The 17,806-nt window shown below is 41.4% G+C and overlaps 1 protein-coding gene across 1 annotated transcript in view; it reads right to left on the bottom strand.

Annotated features, from left to right (window-relative positions):
* Positions 1-7,862, bottom strand: part of LOC308078808 (calmodulin-regulated spectrin-associated protein 1-B-like) — a gene marked incomplete at both ends in the record, with an annotated part of 30,019 nt that extends 22,157 nt beyond the window's left edge. Inside the window, one exon of the mRNA XM_080420157.1 lies at positions 7,700-7,862. Within this exon, the coding sequence (XP_080276283.1) occupies positions 7,700-7,862 (163 nt within the window). The remainder of the gene's footprint in view (positions 1-7,699) is intronic.
* Positions 7,863-17,806: the final 9,944 nt, after the last annotated feature.

Here is a 17,806-nt window from a genome sequence, read left to right as displayed (position 1 = left end):
CACAGCACCTTCAAGCACCTTAAAGGGGTATTTCACTTCAAAACACTTCTAGGGTCATTTCAACGTCTACTCTGGCTTTTGTGTGCACCCCAGACAAAAAAGAAAAAAAGGTACTTGAAAAATGACTGTCTCCTCTTGCATTGGAAGGACAATATCAGTTATCAGAAGCAAGGTCTGTTTTCAAAGAGTCTAAAATGGTGTTTGAATTTGACTGGGTTTATATAGGAGGGGGTCGTATGATCAAATATTGAATCAAGCAACTTAAAACCGGTCTGGGGTGCACACAAGAGCCAGAGAGAAGCAAAAATGACACCAGAAGTGTTTTAACGTGAAATACCCCTAATCCCTTCTCTTCAAATTTTTCTTAATAATACTGAATTTTACTCTTATGTACTTGCACACGTGATGTAACATTGAAGACATGTAACATTAACATTTCAAAGTGGGGGCTGTGGCCCCAAAATGTATAATGAAAATGTTAAAATGAAAAATATCTGTTAAAATTCTATTCATAAGATTATTGTTCAGTTATTATTGTGAAACTCTTTCAAAAGGTTTCACATTTCCAAACATTTTGAAAATAGCTAAAATCTACAGTACAAGCTCACAATGCGTCGCAATGATATTCTGCAATAGGGGGACCGCAGACAGAGGCTATTTGGGGGTCCTTGGCATGGAATGGTTTGGGAACCCCTGCGGGTAGGCAACCATTGTTGCTCCTCCAAAGGCCACAACAAGACATGCCAGCCTAAACAAACATGCTGTATCAAAAATGCACTTGTACTTGGGGCAGTTTTCTATCCCATTAAACACTTCGACCTGTGACTTAAGTAGTTGACCCTTAAGCCAGATTTATACGTCGTTGTACGGCGATGTCACACCACAGAGCATAAATTAGGCATTAAACCAGCACAGACAATAACAGTCTTATCCAGCAAACAGCCACGTTATAATCCCATAACATGATGATGGTTCGACTCTTGTAATCTCCCCACTCTCACATCAATGAAAATATATGAGTCCCGCTCCAAAATTCAAAACTGAGTTACATTTTCACCCAGATGATGGCTGCTCAGATGGTCACTGAGTGCTCTGGTGGAGCAATAAGGGGTGCCTTGCTCAGGGACACTTTGACAAGTTCTGTATACGGGAAGGACCGGGGGGAAACCGGTGAACGTCTGATTCTCATTATCAGCCTCTCTACCCACTAAGCCACGGCCACCCCAAAATCTTGGAATCATATGCTCTTCATAACCAGTGGTGTAACTAAGTACATTTACTCAAGTATCTCAGAGGCAAATATTGTACTTTTACTCCACTACAATTATTTGAAAACTTTAGTTACTAGTTACTTTGCAGATATAAATGATTATATTATAAAACATACATTAACCACTTCAGCCCTATTTTATACATAGGCTATTTGAAAATAGCTGATCTACAAGCGACGCGTTGTTAGCTTGTAGATCTGCTATTTTCAAACATTTTAGTACTTTTACTTTTGATACTTTAAGTATATTTTGATGCCAATACTTCTGTACTTTTACTCAAGTAACATTTTGAACACAAGCCTTTTACTTGTAACAGAGTATTTTTATATTGTGATATTGCCACTTTTACTTGAGTAAAATATATGAGTACTTCTTCCACCACTGTTCATAATAACATAACACTGGTACAGTCTGCTCTCAGCCAATGAAGCTACTGTAGGTATATGGAGTTAGTTACACGATAAAGCCCTTGTCTGTCTCAATCTTTCTCTCAGTCCATCTCCTGATGTAAGGCACTGTACTTAGTGTCCCTGACACTAATCAGATTAGGAGACGCAGGACGTTTCAGGGGGAAAGGTGATGGTGTCATGTTTACTGCAGTATGTCTGCTCTCTGTGCAGTCTTAGAAAAAACAAAGACATTTTTAGTTGCAAGTGCAACACAGACCAAACTAGAAAAAGGTCTCCGCCAGGTCACGTACGTTATTGTGGCCTCCTGGTGGCGCTATAATAGGCCAATGTGAAAAGGGTGTCATTTCTTCTTAGGCCTTTCACGGCAATCAGACACTGCATTCATGATTTGAGGCTTTTGTTCCAAAAATGTGTTTTGCTAAATTAGACCTGCTGGTGGCACTATAACAGGCCAATGTGCAGCAAAATGTGCCATTTCTTCCTCGGCCTAGTGGGAATGTGCGTGTGAAATTTCACGGAAATCGCAAGCTGCGTTCATGATTTGAGGCATTTTGTTCCAAACGGACCAATCCTGCAAACTTTGGAAGCCAACCTTAGCCAATGAGGATGGAATATGGAAAATGGGACAGATCTGTGTTGATCACATGACTATAGAGATAAAATCTGTAGGAGTAAATGGGTTTTGCACAAATCGGCCTCCTGGTGGCGCTATAACAGGGCTATGTGAAAGATTTGGGGCAGAGGTTCTGAATTGGCATCCAGGGAGTGTGTGTGCACAGTTTCGGAGCGAGCGGGCCAACGGTGCCGGAGATTAGCTGTTCACAGACGGACACACACACGGACACACACACGGACACACGGACACACGGACGGACGGACGGACGGACGGACGGACGGACGGACGGACGGACGGACAGACAGACAGGGGGCAAAACATACTCTCTCGCCATGCCTTTCGGCCTGGCGGAGACAACAAAGACTCTTGCATGTCTAACACAGGCCAAGTGCCTGGACATGCCTCTAGTTAGGGTTAGAAGAAACTGTCCATTATTGACCAGTTCTGGGAGAATGTTTCTTGAAGCTTGGGAGGAGCCTTGCCTGACCAATCAAAATGCATGAGTGAAAAACTCATGCCCTACTTCGTCATACTACAGTGTCAGAAAAGTAGCAAAAATAAATCGGCTATTTTTGCTCTTTTTTAAATTCTGAAAAGTAACAGTTTTGGATTTGATATTCAAAACTAAATTCCAGGATGGAATTTTAAGTACACCACAGTGCTAGCTTCTATATAACTAACCAATTTGCATCAAGTTCAAATGCAGGCTTTCAGCAGCATCAATATTTCAAGCCTTATAAGTGCTATTATTACTCACAAATTCATTATATCACGATTAAATACATCATATGTAATAAGATCAAAGCTGTTTAACCTCTGTGTGCTCCGTCCAAAGTTAGTGAACGATGCTAACTATTCTTCTCAGTGAAAGCCATCAAGCCATATTAGTTTATAAAATGTAAGAGTTTTCGCTATAGTCTGTATATTAGCTATTGGTCTGCTGATGTATCACAGTTATCTGCTGTTTTGCTCAGTCACATAAATGGAATTATTTCATGGCTACATTTATGAATTAGGCTGGCATTGCTACCATAGCAAATCCATAATCACCAGTACTAGCCAAATTACCACAAAAATAGCGGAATATCCATTCTAGGTCTGTGGTTCATATATTCATACATTCATACGTATTTTTGTCACTGTAGTACATTTGCATACATATACAGTATGTGAAATGTGTTGTCTGCATTTAACCCATCCTAGCTATTAGGAGCTATGGCCGCCCGAGTGCGATGTTAAAACACGTATTTTTACTCCATATATACCAATTTAACATTAATTTAGAGCTATGACAAATTATCAATTACAAATCTTGATTATTTCCACTTTGCACATTCAGTACAACCTATAACAGCCCAAAATAATATCATAGCTGAATCTTGAACAAAGGCTAGATCCACTGATTTCACAGTCTGATTACAGCCAGCCCTCTACTGAACAGGGATTTATTCTGCAAGGACGGGTTTGATCTGACTCATGTAGGCCATTGGTTCTCAAAGTGGGGTCCGGGGACCCCCAGGGGTCATTGGGCGGGTACCAGGGGGTCCCCAGCAAAATGTGTTAATATAGCGTCACAATAATTTCAACCTTTTATACTTTGGCTATTCAAAAATAGCAGATATACAAGCTCATAGCGCGGCCCTCGGTGTATGAGCTTGTAGATCTGCTATTTTTGAAAAATCGTGAAAATGTGCGCAAACCTTTGCATATATATATATTTTCATGCGAACATTTGTAACTCAAATCTTTGCTTCTGGGGGTCCCTGGAACAAAATATCTGAGATAGGGGTCCGCGGCCAAATACATATCATTTTGGGGGTCCTTGGCATGAAAAAGTTTGAGAAGCACTGATGTAGGTTACTATGAAAACAGCAGAAATTACAGCCAGAGTGACTTTCTGTGCACAGAAAATAGTAAGCTTGCCATGGTCAGAATCAGATGACATTTTACAGTATGCTCACGTTAGCACATTACTGTAGCATATCATTGCTGCTTCGTTCACAAACGGCAAGTACAGTAGTAGCTTGCTATCCACAGCTACAGATTGCACAGTGAAGCCACACCATTGTTTTTGACCCTGTATTGTTTACACAGATTGTCCATTGAAAGCTTATTGGGTGCACAAAAACCCACATCTACAGAGGAATATCCAGATTTCGTTTTTGCAATGGCTTACCAACAGGAACATGTCCTTTCTATGATTAGTTAAGACATTTTGGTCGTAGCTCCTGTTGAAAGTGACCTTTGTAAAATAATCTTATAGCATAGAACTCTCAAAAAAAGATGTGTTCTGGAGCAACTGCTACTGTACGTTCTCATGGTGCAATATAAATTATCAAAGTATTTAGTTTAGTCTCCTGAGAGATCAGGAAGGACAAAATAAGACTTGGGTCGGGTTTAGCACCATGACATCCAATTGAATGAAACAATTTACTTATCTTTAACATTCATTGTTTGGCATTTTATGCATTATTATCAGATAGGTCAATGTAGACTAGAAGGACAGGAAACCAAGGGTAGAGAGAGAAGAGAGACATGCGAGCGAAGATGGGGGTTCGATTAAAACTGGGGTCTCTTGCGCTCACAAGGAGCATATGAGCATATGGTCTGTGCACGAACTGGCTGTGCCACCGGGCACCCAACTGCATGCCACAATGTGTCAGTTTCATCTTTGCCTTGCTTATTGGTAAACTTAGGCCTAAATCCTTTCAGAATCAGAATGGCCCACTCTCCTAATCCATTAAGCAGGTATTATTTCAATAAGAGGTGAATTGTTAAAACTGATTTCCACTGCTATCTAGTGTGACTGGCACTGCATATTTTGGTGAAAGACTGCAAACCAGATACACATTTTAATTGAATGTAGCAGTTGGAAGCAGCATTGACATTGACATGCACATTCTACATTTCTGCAACAGTAAAGCTGTCCCAGACAACATTTTAAATAATGATTTCATTGTGAGACAGAATGCATGGCAATAGTGGCAGCTGCCTTTGTGACCAAATCAGTTACCAACAGATTTCTGGCAGTGTTCCGAATTTTGGACCAAGATCCTGCAATGTCGCATGTACTAATAGCACTGTATCATACAATGTAACATGCAACAAACAAAAGGATATATCAGCCGGGAGTAGCATTTTGCTATGTTCTTATTTAGATCATATCATGCAATGTCGACCCGCTATAAACTTATAAAACAGTTGTTATTGTACAATGTGCTACAGGCTTAACAGAATGACTGGGCGTCATCTCTATGTGTTTTAGGGGGAAATTGAAATGATACAGTATATAATTTTATTTTTTATTTCTATTCAGAAAAAAAGTGAAACTTGGACTTGGACTTGTGTGTCTGCTCTGCTTAGAGATCAGAGTCTGGTCATTCTAATAGCATACCCTTCCTTTTCAACTTGTATAACCTTAAATCAGACCCTCTGCAATATACACATTCCAACAACAACAACAACAATAATAATAACATTATTATTAATAATAATAATTATTATCATTATTAATAATATAATATTATTATTTAGTCCCTTTTAGTTGTTTTGGGGATATTGTCACTATACAAACAGCAGTGGGGAAGTGTCATTAATACAGCTCCCAGGGAGCAGTTAGGGGTTTAGTGCCTTGCTCAGCGAAACTTCGACACACAGACTGGGCGAACCGGCGACCTTCTGATTCCCAGACGTCCTCTCTACCCATTCAGCTTTGGCCGCTCACTTTCCTGACGCTCCACAAGCACGTTGCAACATAATCCCACTAAGATAATCCAGACGTCTACAGTAGGAAATAGCTCTCTGTTTGGGCTTACAGTCCGCCAGTGTTGCGCACCAAAAATAGCAGATCTACAAGCTCACAACGTGCCACGGTGCGACGCGTTGTGAGCTAGCATAATACATCACATATTTTACTTCCAGCGTTCTGATCAGTTCCAATGCTCATAATCGCGCTTACGGTATTGAGTCCAATAATGCCATAAACCCTACCACTCAGAGCCAAGGGTTACGGTTCCACTTAATTCCTGCTTTAATCCTGACAAATAGCCTTCAACCCAAGAACTGACAAACTGTCCACACAGAATCATAGCTATCCATCTTTGCATCATCTTTAGGACCTCTTATAGAGACTATTCTGAACCAATGGTGTATACTTGACATCACTGTTACCAATGTGCAATACTCTCCTTCCCTTGGCAGACTTAATTAACGTTCTGTTTAGCAGCTATTTCATGTTGACATGTTGCTCATGATATACCGCTCCCAGCTCGCTGGGTGACATGTTGCACAATACATCTGCTCAAGAAAACAAACCAGTCATGATGGAGTTATTGATCAGATATAGGCTATGCAAAGACACTAGTCGAGAGATGCTTGTGATATATTGTGCTGTCAATGTTATAGCTCTAGAGAAAGAGAGAGAGAAAGAGAAAGACAGTGGTGTAAAGTAACTAAGCACATTTACTCAAGTACTGTACTTAAGTACAAGTTTGTGGTATTTACTTTACTTTACTGGAGTATTTCCAATTTTCAGTACTTAAACTTTTACATTCTAATATACAATAGTCGCGCGCATGCGTGGCTGTCTATCTGCGTCTCCAAGCTGTTTGCGTGTCTGGGTCTCCAACAAATTAGGTTTCGCGAGCTACAGGCTTGCCTGTGCCTGTGTGGGTGGAGCTACAGGGTTTACAGGCGGAGCCGGTTTCGCTTTCGATTTGCGTGTCGACACAAACACCCGGGTTGCAATGAGCGTCGCCACGCTATGCGTCTCTGTCTCCGATGTGCGGGCCAGGCTACTACACGGAAGCCCCGCGCAGCGGCTAAACGGGACGGCCGCGCCGCGGCCCGAAACTCTAGTTTTATACATTTGAAAACTTGTGAAATGGGACATTCTGCATAATGAGTACTTTCTACTTTTGGTACTTTAAGTACATTTTGATACCAATACTTTTGTACCTGTACTCAAGTAAATTTTGAATCCCAGACTTTCTATAGAGTTCTATATTGCAGTATTCATACTTTTACTTAAGTAAAAAGAAATCACACCCAGTGTGAAGTGGGCGGTGTGGTCATCACAGTGGTCATCATAGTGATGGAAGCTCACTTCCAAAAAAAAATGTTTTTGGAAGTGCATAATCCTATTTATAGGTTATTAATGTCATCATGTGTCTCGCTAGCCAATCACAGTGCTGAATAGAGTTAGCCAATAGAGTCAGCCAATCACAGTACAGCTAGGGGTCTACTAATGGGCCAATCACAGTGCAGGAAACTAATACTAATGAGGTGTCCCAACCCCACTTATAGGGGCGGCTACACCGCCCAAAAATTGAGTACTTTTTCCACCACTGGAACAAGAGAAAGAACAAAAGAATGAAAGAAAGAAAGAAAGAAATGAGACTAACCTTTGCCAAAAGCTTTGGCAAACAACCAGCGGAAATTGGCGTCTATTTTGGCTCTTGCAGAATCGTACATCTCCAGAGGTACGATGTGAACATCCACCACTTCACCTGCTCCTCCTGGGTCATCCGCTCTCCTCCAGATGCAGCTGTCCCTGCCAGCATCCATTCTACAACACAAGACACATCAACATATAAACATACATACATACATATATATATACATATACATATATATATATATATATATATATATATATATATATATATATATATATATATATATATAACCATTTAACAACCATTTAACAACCATTTAACCTTTAAAACAACACATTACAGCTGCATTACATCATACATCTCCATCAGTGGTTCCCAAACGTTTTAGCTTGAGAGAAATGAGAGAAATGAGATGTCTCCCCGGGATCCACATTAGTGAAAATAATAATAATAATAAATAATAAGCTCACAACAAGTTGCAAGCTTGTAGATCTGCTATTTTCACTACTTCTTAAATGTATTTTCTTCCCTCTAATTAATGTATTTTCTTTCCTTTTTTTATGGAATACCTTTCAGAAAACCTATGAATTTGTTTTTAACTTAAACAAATTATGATTTTTTGGGGGGATTTTTTGGAAATCGGTCCGCGACCCATATATGGGTCCCGACCCACTGTTTAAGAAACAGTGCTATGGTCGATAACAAGGGCCTCCTAGCAAAACAACCAGCCTGTATGAATGAATGGATGGATGTCACGCGCCCACCCTTCTATAAGCATCATCATTTTGTATGAAATACTATAACACCCATGATGCTACATCAGCCAATTAATCAATCAATCAATCAATCAATACAATCTGTTAGCATGGCGTTAGCTGGCTGTCCTGTTAGCCAAACTGACCCCAAAGCCAGTATAGGCTACTAGCAATCTGTCTGGACGCGTTTAGCTAAACGTTATGCTGCCAAAACACTAGCCCCCGGGTCCAGCGAGTTCTCTCTAACGACCTGCGAGGCGCGCTGGCAGACTCATAGACCGTGTATTCCACAGCCGTGCGAGGTCTTCAACTTTAGTAAAAAAATAAACAAAACTATTTCGCTACGCACCAAAACAAATGCAGTTTTGTGTTGTTGAAAGTCTATTCTCCAGGGTGGGAAGCCTCTCAGCACCCCACCTTGTATGTATAATACACTTTTTGGGCAGAAAGTAAAATATGTCCACCAGACGGAAATTATTTTATTTACTCCACTGCGCCCTCTACAGACCCGATCAATGGTAATTTATATCGACCAGATATGTAGAAGGCGCAGTGGAGTAAATAAAATAATTTCCGTCTGGTGGATATATTTTATTTTCCGCCCAAAAAGTGTATTATACAGAGAAGGTGGGGTCCTGAGAGGCTTGCCACCCTGGAGAATAGACTTTCAGCAAAACAAAACTGCCGTTGTTTCGGTGAGTAGCGAAATAGTTTTGTTTACTTTTACTAAAGACGGAGACCTAGCACGGTAGTGGAATTTTCGGTCTATGAGAATAGCAGCGCGACTGGCAGGGCGTTAGAGAGAACTCGCTAACGCTCTGGACCAGGGCTACCATAACACAAACAAATAAAACGTTCCCATCTGAGCCATCGCCAACGGGGTATTTTGAGGAACCTCACGTCTCCCCCTTGAAGCTAAAAAACCAAACCGAATGGGGTGGTGACTGTGTGTGTGTGAGAGGGGGGTTGTTATTAATGTAAATGAAATGATAGCAAAACATTGACTTCACCTGACAGTGAAATAACGGAGGACTCCTCCCTGCCAAAGATCCTCCTCTCGGGCTACGTGAACATCACTGATCAGCAGTTAATCCGAAAAACAACAACAGGTCAAGATAGAACAGCAAACGAGATAATCCGATCGCGTGTTTTTCTTCCGACATGTTTAAAAAAAAAGAAATCATTTTCTGCCATTTAGTCGTGAATGAGGGAGACTTGTCGTGTGGTCCATGTTGTAGGCGCTGGTCTCTATGGGGACGGACAGGACGGTACTCACCACCAGGGTTGCCAGATCTGCTTATTATAATTTCCCCGCAAGATTTTATTTGAAAATAGCCGATCTACAAGCTCACACGTGAGCTTGTAGATCTGCTATTTTCAAATAGCTGATGTATATGTTAAAGTGCTCATGTGGCCCATAGTCGCTTCTTTTGGGCTGGTTTTCCTAGACCTGGTTGCTTGTTTCTTTCACAGAGTCTGGCAACACTGCTCACCACCCAGCTGCCTGCAATACACCAGGAACACCTACAGGGGGCGTAGTGTTACGTACGTCTGGTTCCAGCCTGCTTGCCATGTCTGCTTATTATAAGCGACTTTGGGCATGTGTATTGTGTATTTGTGTGCAAAACGGAACCTCACCTGAAAATATTTTGTGCCAGGGCAGGGACCCTCCTGGATACACTCATACGCTCCCTTGTGGCTGGCATGTTTTGTAATTATGATAATTATAATAACAAAGCGACGCGTTGTGACTGTGAGCTAGATCTGCTATTTTCGTTGCTATTTTCACAGAGCAACGGTTCCTCTGGTCAGTCCATGCAGCAGTCATGAGGGAAAACAAAACTCTCTCTACTGGAGCATTGGTGATGGGGATGCTGAAGAGGAAGGATGCAACAGCAGTCAGATTTCGTGTTTTTGTGCCTTTAAGCAAGACTTCAGAAGAGGAGCTCTTCTCTCCACAATTCCCTGCTGGCGTGGAAGAGTCAGTCAGTACTCATCATACAGTTCATCCATGTTGGAGGAGGATAGCACTGGCCTCCATTCCAAAGAAGGAATCAATTTGTCGTTGTTGGAGCTTTGTCTTGAGAGTAAACATTATATCATTTAGCTCATTGGTTCTTAAAGTGGGGTCCGGGGACCCCCAGGGGTCCTTGAGAGAGTTCCAGGGGGTCCCCAGCTAAATGATAGTTAGGAACGACCCTTATGGGTCTGTCACTCTGAGTGTACAAATGGAACCAAATGGACCCTAACGGGTCCATTTGGTTCCATTTTTACACTCTCAGAATTAAATTAACATTGATTTTATATAAATTGGGGTCCCAGAGATAGAAATGCTATAAAATGGGGGTCCGTAGCCTAATGCATGTCAAACTGGGGGTCCTTGAAATTAAAATGGTTGAAAATCACATGCTAGAGCCGTAAAAATCTTCTCTTATGGGGGTCCCTGGCTTATCTTTTCGAATGGGGGTCCGCGGGCTAATAAGTGTCAATTTGGGGGTCCTTGACATGAAAAAGTTTGAAAACCACTGCCCTTCACCATCCTGATCCTTTTTAATCAGCTGCAACAGTGTTTTGGGGCACTGATTCTCTCCCAGTGACGGGAGAGAATTACCAAAAAAAATCTTCACCAATGTGTTTTTAAAGGTGTCTAGTAACACATCTCACAAAGACTGAAATGCAGTTTCCCTAGGAGAATTTTTGACAGCTGCTGAAAGTTGGGGTACCCACCATTTCCCTGCATTTCCATGCAGGAAAAAATAAATAAAAAAATTGAATCCATTGCGAGCATTTGTTTTGCACCAAAACCACTCCTTGGGCCAAAAACAGCCCAATCTCAATGGGCTTTTTACACAAAAACTGGAAAAGGATGGCTATGGCCGTTTTTAGCCCAAGTGGTTTTGGTGCAAAACAAATGCTTGCAATGGATTCAGAATCATAAAAACACCCTAGTTTGAAATTTGATTTTTTTTTAAATGGTGGGTACCCCAACTTTCAGCAGCTGTCAAAAATTATCCTAGGGAAACTGCATTTCAGTCTTTGTGAGATGTGTTACTAGACACCTTTAAAAACACATTGGTGAAGATTTTTTTTTATATCAAGAGCTGGATAGACATTTCACCCATCATGGATAAATAGTTTCCCAGTCCTTGTTCTGTTGTAACATTGCATTTCCTTTTCTTTGCCGTGGTCGTAGTTAACTCCCTTTCCTCCATGTTTCATTTTCATTCATTTATTCACATTTCACTATTAAACGCGTCGCTTAAAGACTCGCTCCGCAAAATGCGCTGTTTGTTGTTGTTTTTGGTGGGCGTTCCCTAACACACGCGCACGCACACGCACACGCACACGCTCACACACACACACACACACACACACACACACACACACACACACACACACACACACACACACACACACACACACACACACACACACCGGACTTCGTCAAAAAGATGAAGGTTGAGCAGTGGTGGAAAAAGTACTCAAATGTTTTACTTAAGTAAAAGTATCAATTCTGCAATGTAGAAATACTCTGTTACAACTGAAAGGCCGGTATTAAAAATGTACTATGAGTAAAAGTACAAAAATATTGGCATCAAAATATAGGACCAAAAGTAAAATTTCACAAGTTTAATGTGTGTCTAAAATGTTTAAAGGTCTTTTGAAAATAGCAGATCCACAAGCTCACAGTGAAAGTAATTAAGTACATCTACTCAAGTATTGTACTGTACAATTTTGAGGTACTTTTTTTTACTTACTGGAGTATTTCTAATTTTCAGTACTTTTACTTCTACTCCACTACACATCTAACATCTCAGAGACAAATATTGTACTCCACTACAATTATTTGAAAACTTTAGTTACTAGTTAAAAGTACTCACATTTTTTACTTAGGTAAAAGTATCAATGTAGAAATACTCACTCAGTTAAGTAAAAGTCCGGAATTCAAAAAGTACAAAAGTAGTGGTATAAAAATGTATTTAAAGTAACAACATTAAAAGTACTCATTTTGCAAGATGTCCCATTTCACAAGTTTTTTAATGTATACAAATATTTTGAAAACAGCAGATCTACAAGCTCACAGCTTGTAGATCTGCTATTTTTTGGGTACTTTAAGTACACTTTTACTCAAGTACATATTTTAATCCGGACAGAGTATTTCTACATTGTAGTATTGATACTTTTACTTAGGTATGAAATGTGAGTACTTTTTCCATCACTGCACACAGGTGATGGAAATACGTGATATGTTGTTTTAGTTAAATGATTAATATTTTCTCCTCTAAACGTATATGTGTCACATAATGACCAGAAACTGTCTTTTCTTTTCAAAACAAAAATAATAACAATTGCAATAAAAACAATAAACACACGTACGTACGTAACCGATTTGTTACGTTGCGCGATGACGTCATCATCATCACTACTCTAGCGTTTGAACTTGTTTACCGACAGCTGACCAATCAGCGGCGAGCGAGAGGCGGGCTCATGCTGGATGCTTCAGGTATAAAACCGTTAAGCAAGACGAGCTGCGTCAGATGTGTCTGAGATTTTCATAGTTTCAGTCGCATTTACCCAGAGCTTAACAGCCACTTTACCTGCTTTAACAGCCACTAACGGACGGAACCACCAACCAGAAGAACTTCTACAGATTGTTTTATCTACTTTTTTCTTGCAGCAGAGCACAGCAGTGCTAATTTGTTGCTTTTCAACCAGCTTTTTCCTCTACAACTGGTGAGTTTGATTTCTTTTCATAATGCTCAGGTCGAGGGGTAGGGGGGAACTGTCATTTTAATGCTATTTTATTGATTATGTTTGATTGTAGCGTGATCTGTCAGTTTAGAGGCTACAATTGTTAGTGGATGACTTTTCGGTTACCGCCGGGTAACCGAAATGCTGTAATGTTAACTAACACGACGCCAGATGCATCGTGATGCGTTGTGAGCTTGTAGATCTGCTTACTGTTTACCCTTAACGATCGTGCTGTCGTTGAAATAGCAGATCTACAAGCTCACAACGCCTCGCGCGACGCGTCAACGGCCGTTGCTGTCATGTGTTACACGACGCCAGATGCATCAATGCATTGTGAGCTTGTAGATCTGCTATTTCAACGGTCATGCTGTCACGTTAACTAACGCGACGCCAGATGCATCGTGATGCGTTGTGAGCTTGTAGATCTGCTTACTGTGTTTACCGTTAACGGTCGTGCTGTCGTCGTTGCACGATCGTTTTCGAATTAATAACAGCTAGCTTGTATAGCTGTGTAACGTCTGTCTCTTATGTATGTTGTGTTGTGTTGCTGATTTTTCAAAAAACGTCTCAAAACGCTCTTGGGATTAAGGTGGAAATGTCAATTTAATTGGTTGTACTGGGTTGAAATGAGTTTCATACATTCAAAACGTCTCATTGTATGTAGTTTGTTTACATTTGATTCAAACAAGGGATTGGCGCTGTCGTTCAAAAGACGTTAAGCTAACAACCTGAATGGATTTGTGGGGCCGTTGTAGCTCTGGTCTATACAGTGTTAGAAGGTTAAGGAGAACTCCTTCTAACGCTATGGACGGGATTGATTGATTGAATACTTTATTAACGGTTTGCAAAAAAAAGTACAGATTCATACAAAAGGATGCTAAAAGGATAAACCCAAGAAAGCCAATGGCTTGTTTCCATTGGGGTCCTGTGTACAGTGGTGTAAATACTCTTACTCAAGTACTGTACTTAAGTACAGTTTAGATTTGATTTTTTTTACTTTACTGGAGTATTTCCAATGTTCTGTACGTTTATTTCTACTCCACTACACCTCAGAGGCAAATATTGTAATTTTTACACCACTACAGTCATGAAAACTGTAGTTACTTTGTAGATTTATTATTATAAAACGTACAGTAACCACTTCAGCCCTATTGAAAATAGCCGATCTACAAGCTCGCAATGCGTTTTTTTAAACATTCTTCATAATGAGTACTTTTACTTTTGGTACTTTCAGTACAATTTGTTGCCAGTACTTTTACTCAAGTACATTTTGAATTCCGGACTTTTACTTGTAATAGATTATTTCTACATTGCAGTATTGATACTTTTACTTAAGTAAAAATGTGAGTACTTTTTCCACCACTGCCTGTGTATTCAATTCACAGGAGGAGAGCAGTTATAGGCTCCCTCCATACAATGATATTTAATTCAATGGTGGTAGAAGCAAGCCTACTCAGATTGTTTTATTTACTCAAGTAAAAGTAGTAATCTCACAATGTAGAAGTATTCTGTAATTTCTGTTGCAAGTAAAATTACTTGAAGTAGCATACCAAAGTAACAGTACTCATTATGAATGGCATTTCACAATTGTTGGGGATTTGGCCCCAATATGTCAAAAATAGCATATCTACAAGCTCACAATGTGTCGCATTGCAAGCTTGTAGATTTTTATTTTTGAATAGATGCAGTAACAAATAGGGCTTAATTGGTTAATGTATGTTTTGTAATGATCTAAATCTACACTGTAACTAATGTGTGTAATGAGATGTATACAATATTGAAAAATGGGAATACTCTATGTACAGTATTTCCATTTTTACTTCCATATTACTATAGTAGCCAACCTCAAATTTTTACTTAATTAGGCTACAGTCAGTTAGTATCTGTGTAAATGTTTAGTTACTTTCCACCACTAACATAACAAACTGACATATCTTTCTGTTTCTCTCTCCCTTTTCTCTTTCTCAGCTCTCAACTCTCTCTCTTTCTCAGCTCTCAACTCTCTCCCTCTCAGTGCTCAGCCTCTCTCTCTCGCTCTCTCTATTTCTCTCTCTCCCCCCCTCTCTCTCTCCACAGAGCAGGATGGAGCTGTATCGCATCCAGTTGATCAACAAGTCGGTTGCAGAGCGTGGCAGAAGGGCGAACAGGTTGATCAACGTTCACGTGGACAACCTTAGGAACCGTCCCCTGTCCGATGACGACATGGAGGTCATCACAGAGTGCATCCCTGAGCTGTACACTCGCATCGACCAGACGAGGGACCTTTCCTCACTCACACTGGTCGACAAGGAGCTGCTCAGGCCTCCAAAGGACTTCACAGTGGCGGTGCCGCTTCGTAAGCCAGAGCCCCTGGTGGACCCTAGTAAGGCAAGTACATGGTATTACTGTCGTTTCAGCCACACCTGGAAGCAGCCCACCGTGAAGCCACCAGGGGTGATGCCCACTGCAGAGACGGCTCTCTACCAGGTCTTCTCCGGGTCCCTGGTGACTCCGCCCCACCCCACCACCCTAACATCACCCTTCAATGGGTGGCGGCACGCCCGCAACCAGTACGACCTTGTGGAGGTCTCTGGGCAGCAGCTGCCCAGAGTCATCTCCTGTGTGGAGACGACATGGGAGAAGGGGGGACGGGTGCTCCATCGCCAGTTTAGGGTGACCGTGTACAGGACAGATGATGCTGTCTGTGTTCTGTAGCTTCCCCGGCGATAAGGTACGGAGGCGTTTTGTCTTCAGCGACGGGGCGCCTTCCCCTTCTACCCGGCGGAAGAGGGAGGCTGATGTCGATGAGACCATCGTCAGAAGCCCCCCTCGAAGCAAGCCACGTCTAAGACTGTAACGCAGACAGACGTGGGATTGTTGAAACACCCATTCAAAGCTGGAGGGAAAACCACTTAGAAGTGGAGGCGCATGGGTCACCTGGAACCCCTGAAAGGGGCTGCTGATACCACCTGAAGGAGCGGAGGGACAGGAGGCGCCGGGACTGGAGTAGATGCTGGTGGAAACCCTGTCGGGGAGGCACCACTTGAAGGTGAGTATGCCTGTCACAATTATTACATAATCACCTAATCGTAATTATTTGAGATAATCGCAGTTGTTTTCTGCATAATCGTAATAATCATTTCCATGTTAAAAATGTTCATATGTTTTTAAAAAATGACAAAAATTGTGGAAATAGCAGATAGACAAGCTCGACGAGCTTGTACATCAGCTATTTCCACTATTAATGTTTTATTTTTTGTGTTATGTTGTCATATCTGCCCTGTGCAACCTTTTGTTTACGGAGGCTAAAAGCCAACCAGAAATGTAATTTTTATTCATAATGTTCCAACAATGTTCAACGACAGAAACACAATTATCGTTAATCGCAATTATTTGATTATTTGATTAGTAAAATGTAAGTAAAATGTCATAATCGTGACAGCTCTGTTTGTGAGTTGATTTGGTGTCGATATTATTCTTCACAAGGTGAGTGATCTGTGAAATCTGCAGGGTTAGAGGATGCCTCTGATGTCAGTGCGTCGTGATAGGATCAGGTTGGCTGATGCCAGGGTGTGTCCTTGCCTCTGGGGCACACTGTTGCTCCGATTGTATGTTGTTTCTTATAATGTTTTGATGGGTCGTTTAATGTTAAGTTGAGGTTAAATTAAGCGCTGGTTGTTGACTTTTTAGTTTTTATTCTGTTGGCTGATGACTTGATAGGGTTCTGACTTTTAATATCAGGTAGTAATAGTCGTATTCGAAATTCTGTTGGCTGACGACTTGATAGGGTTCTGACTTTTAACATCAAGTAGTAATAGTCGTATTAGAAATAAGTGTTGTTGTTCAGGAAATGCACCCCCCCTCATCCCCTCCAAAAAACAAAAACAAAAAAAAACATTTGTTTTTCTATGTCATGGTCTCTAGCCCTGGCGTCTTGCAGGGTCAGGCTTTAGGTAGCGTCTTGCACCTGAGCCTTTAGCGTCTGTTTGTCTGTCTGTCTGTTTGTCTGTCTATCCATGGGGCGCCTGGGTGTGGTAGAGGTAAACATACTCTCCCACCACCGCAGCAGAAAGCTGGGTTCAACACCCAGCAGTAACGGCAGTGCCTCCAGCTTGGCTGGGCGCTCCATCAAACACAATTGGCCGTGTTTACGGGTGGGAACTTAATCTGGCGATGGATCAAGTGACCGTCCTCTTTGCTGCACTGCAGAAGCTACTGGCAAGTGTGTATGGGAGGATGCACACAGTAGTTTATACCTCTCTCCAGCTGTGGAGGTGGTTGTGGTGCCAGCAACAGGGACTTAAGGACACTTGGGGACAATTGGGAATTGGCGATGACTAAATTGGGATCTCCTCTCATGGATTGACACCTTGACGTTGGTGGAGGAGCTTGCGTTATCCCAGTGACCCAGAGAGCTAAGCTCCTGGCAGATGCCACCATGCCGGGCAGCTCAAAGGGTAAGGGATCAGACTAAGGACAATCCATAGTTAAAACAAACATGTTACAGAAATCACAGCACGAAACCAAAGCATTCCATGCAGACGTCTAAGGAGATGCCATCCACGACAACACCTGTGCAAGGTAGACGCTCCTCCTGGGTAGGTTTGGGCATGAAATGGAATCTCCT

The sequence above is a fragment of the Gymnoscopelus braueri genome (genome assembly GCF_963280865.1).
Source record: "Gymnoscopelus braueri genome assembly, chromosome: 22".
NCBI classification, from domain to species: Eukaryota; Metazoa; Chordata; class Actinopteri; order Myctophiformes; family Myctophidae; genus Gymnoscopelus; species Gymnoscopelus braueri.
The sequence above is the reverse complement of the archived record's forward strand: the minus strand, read 5'-3'. Positions and strand labels throughout refer to the sequence as shown.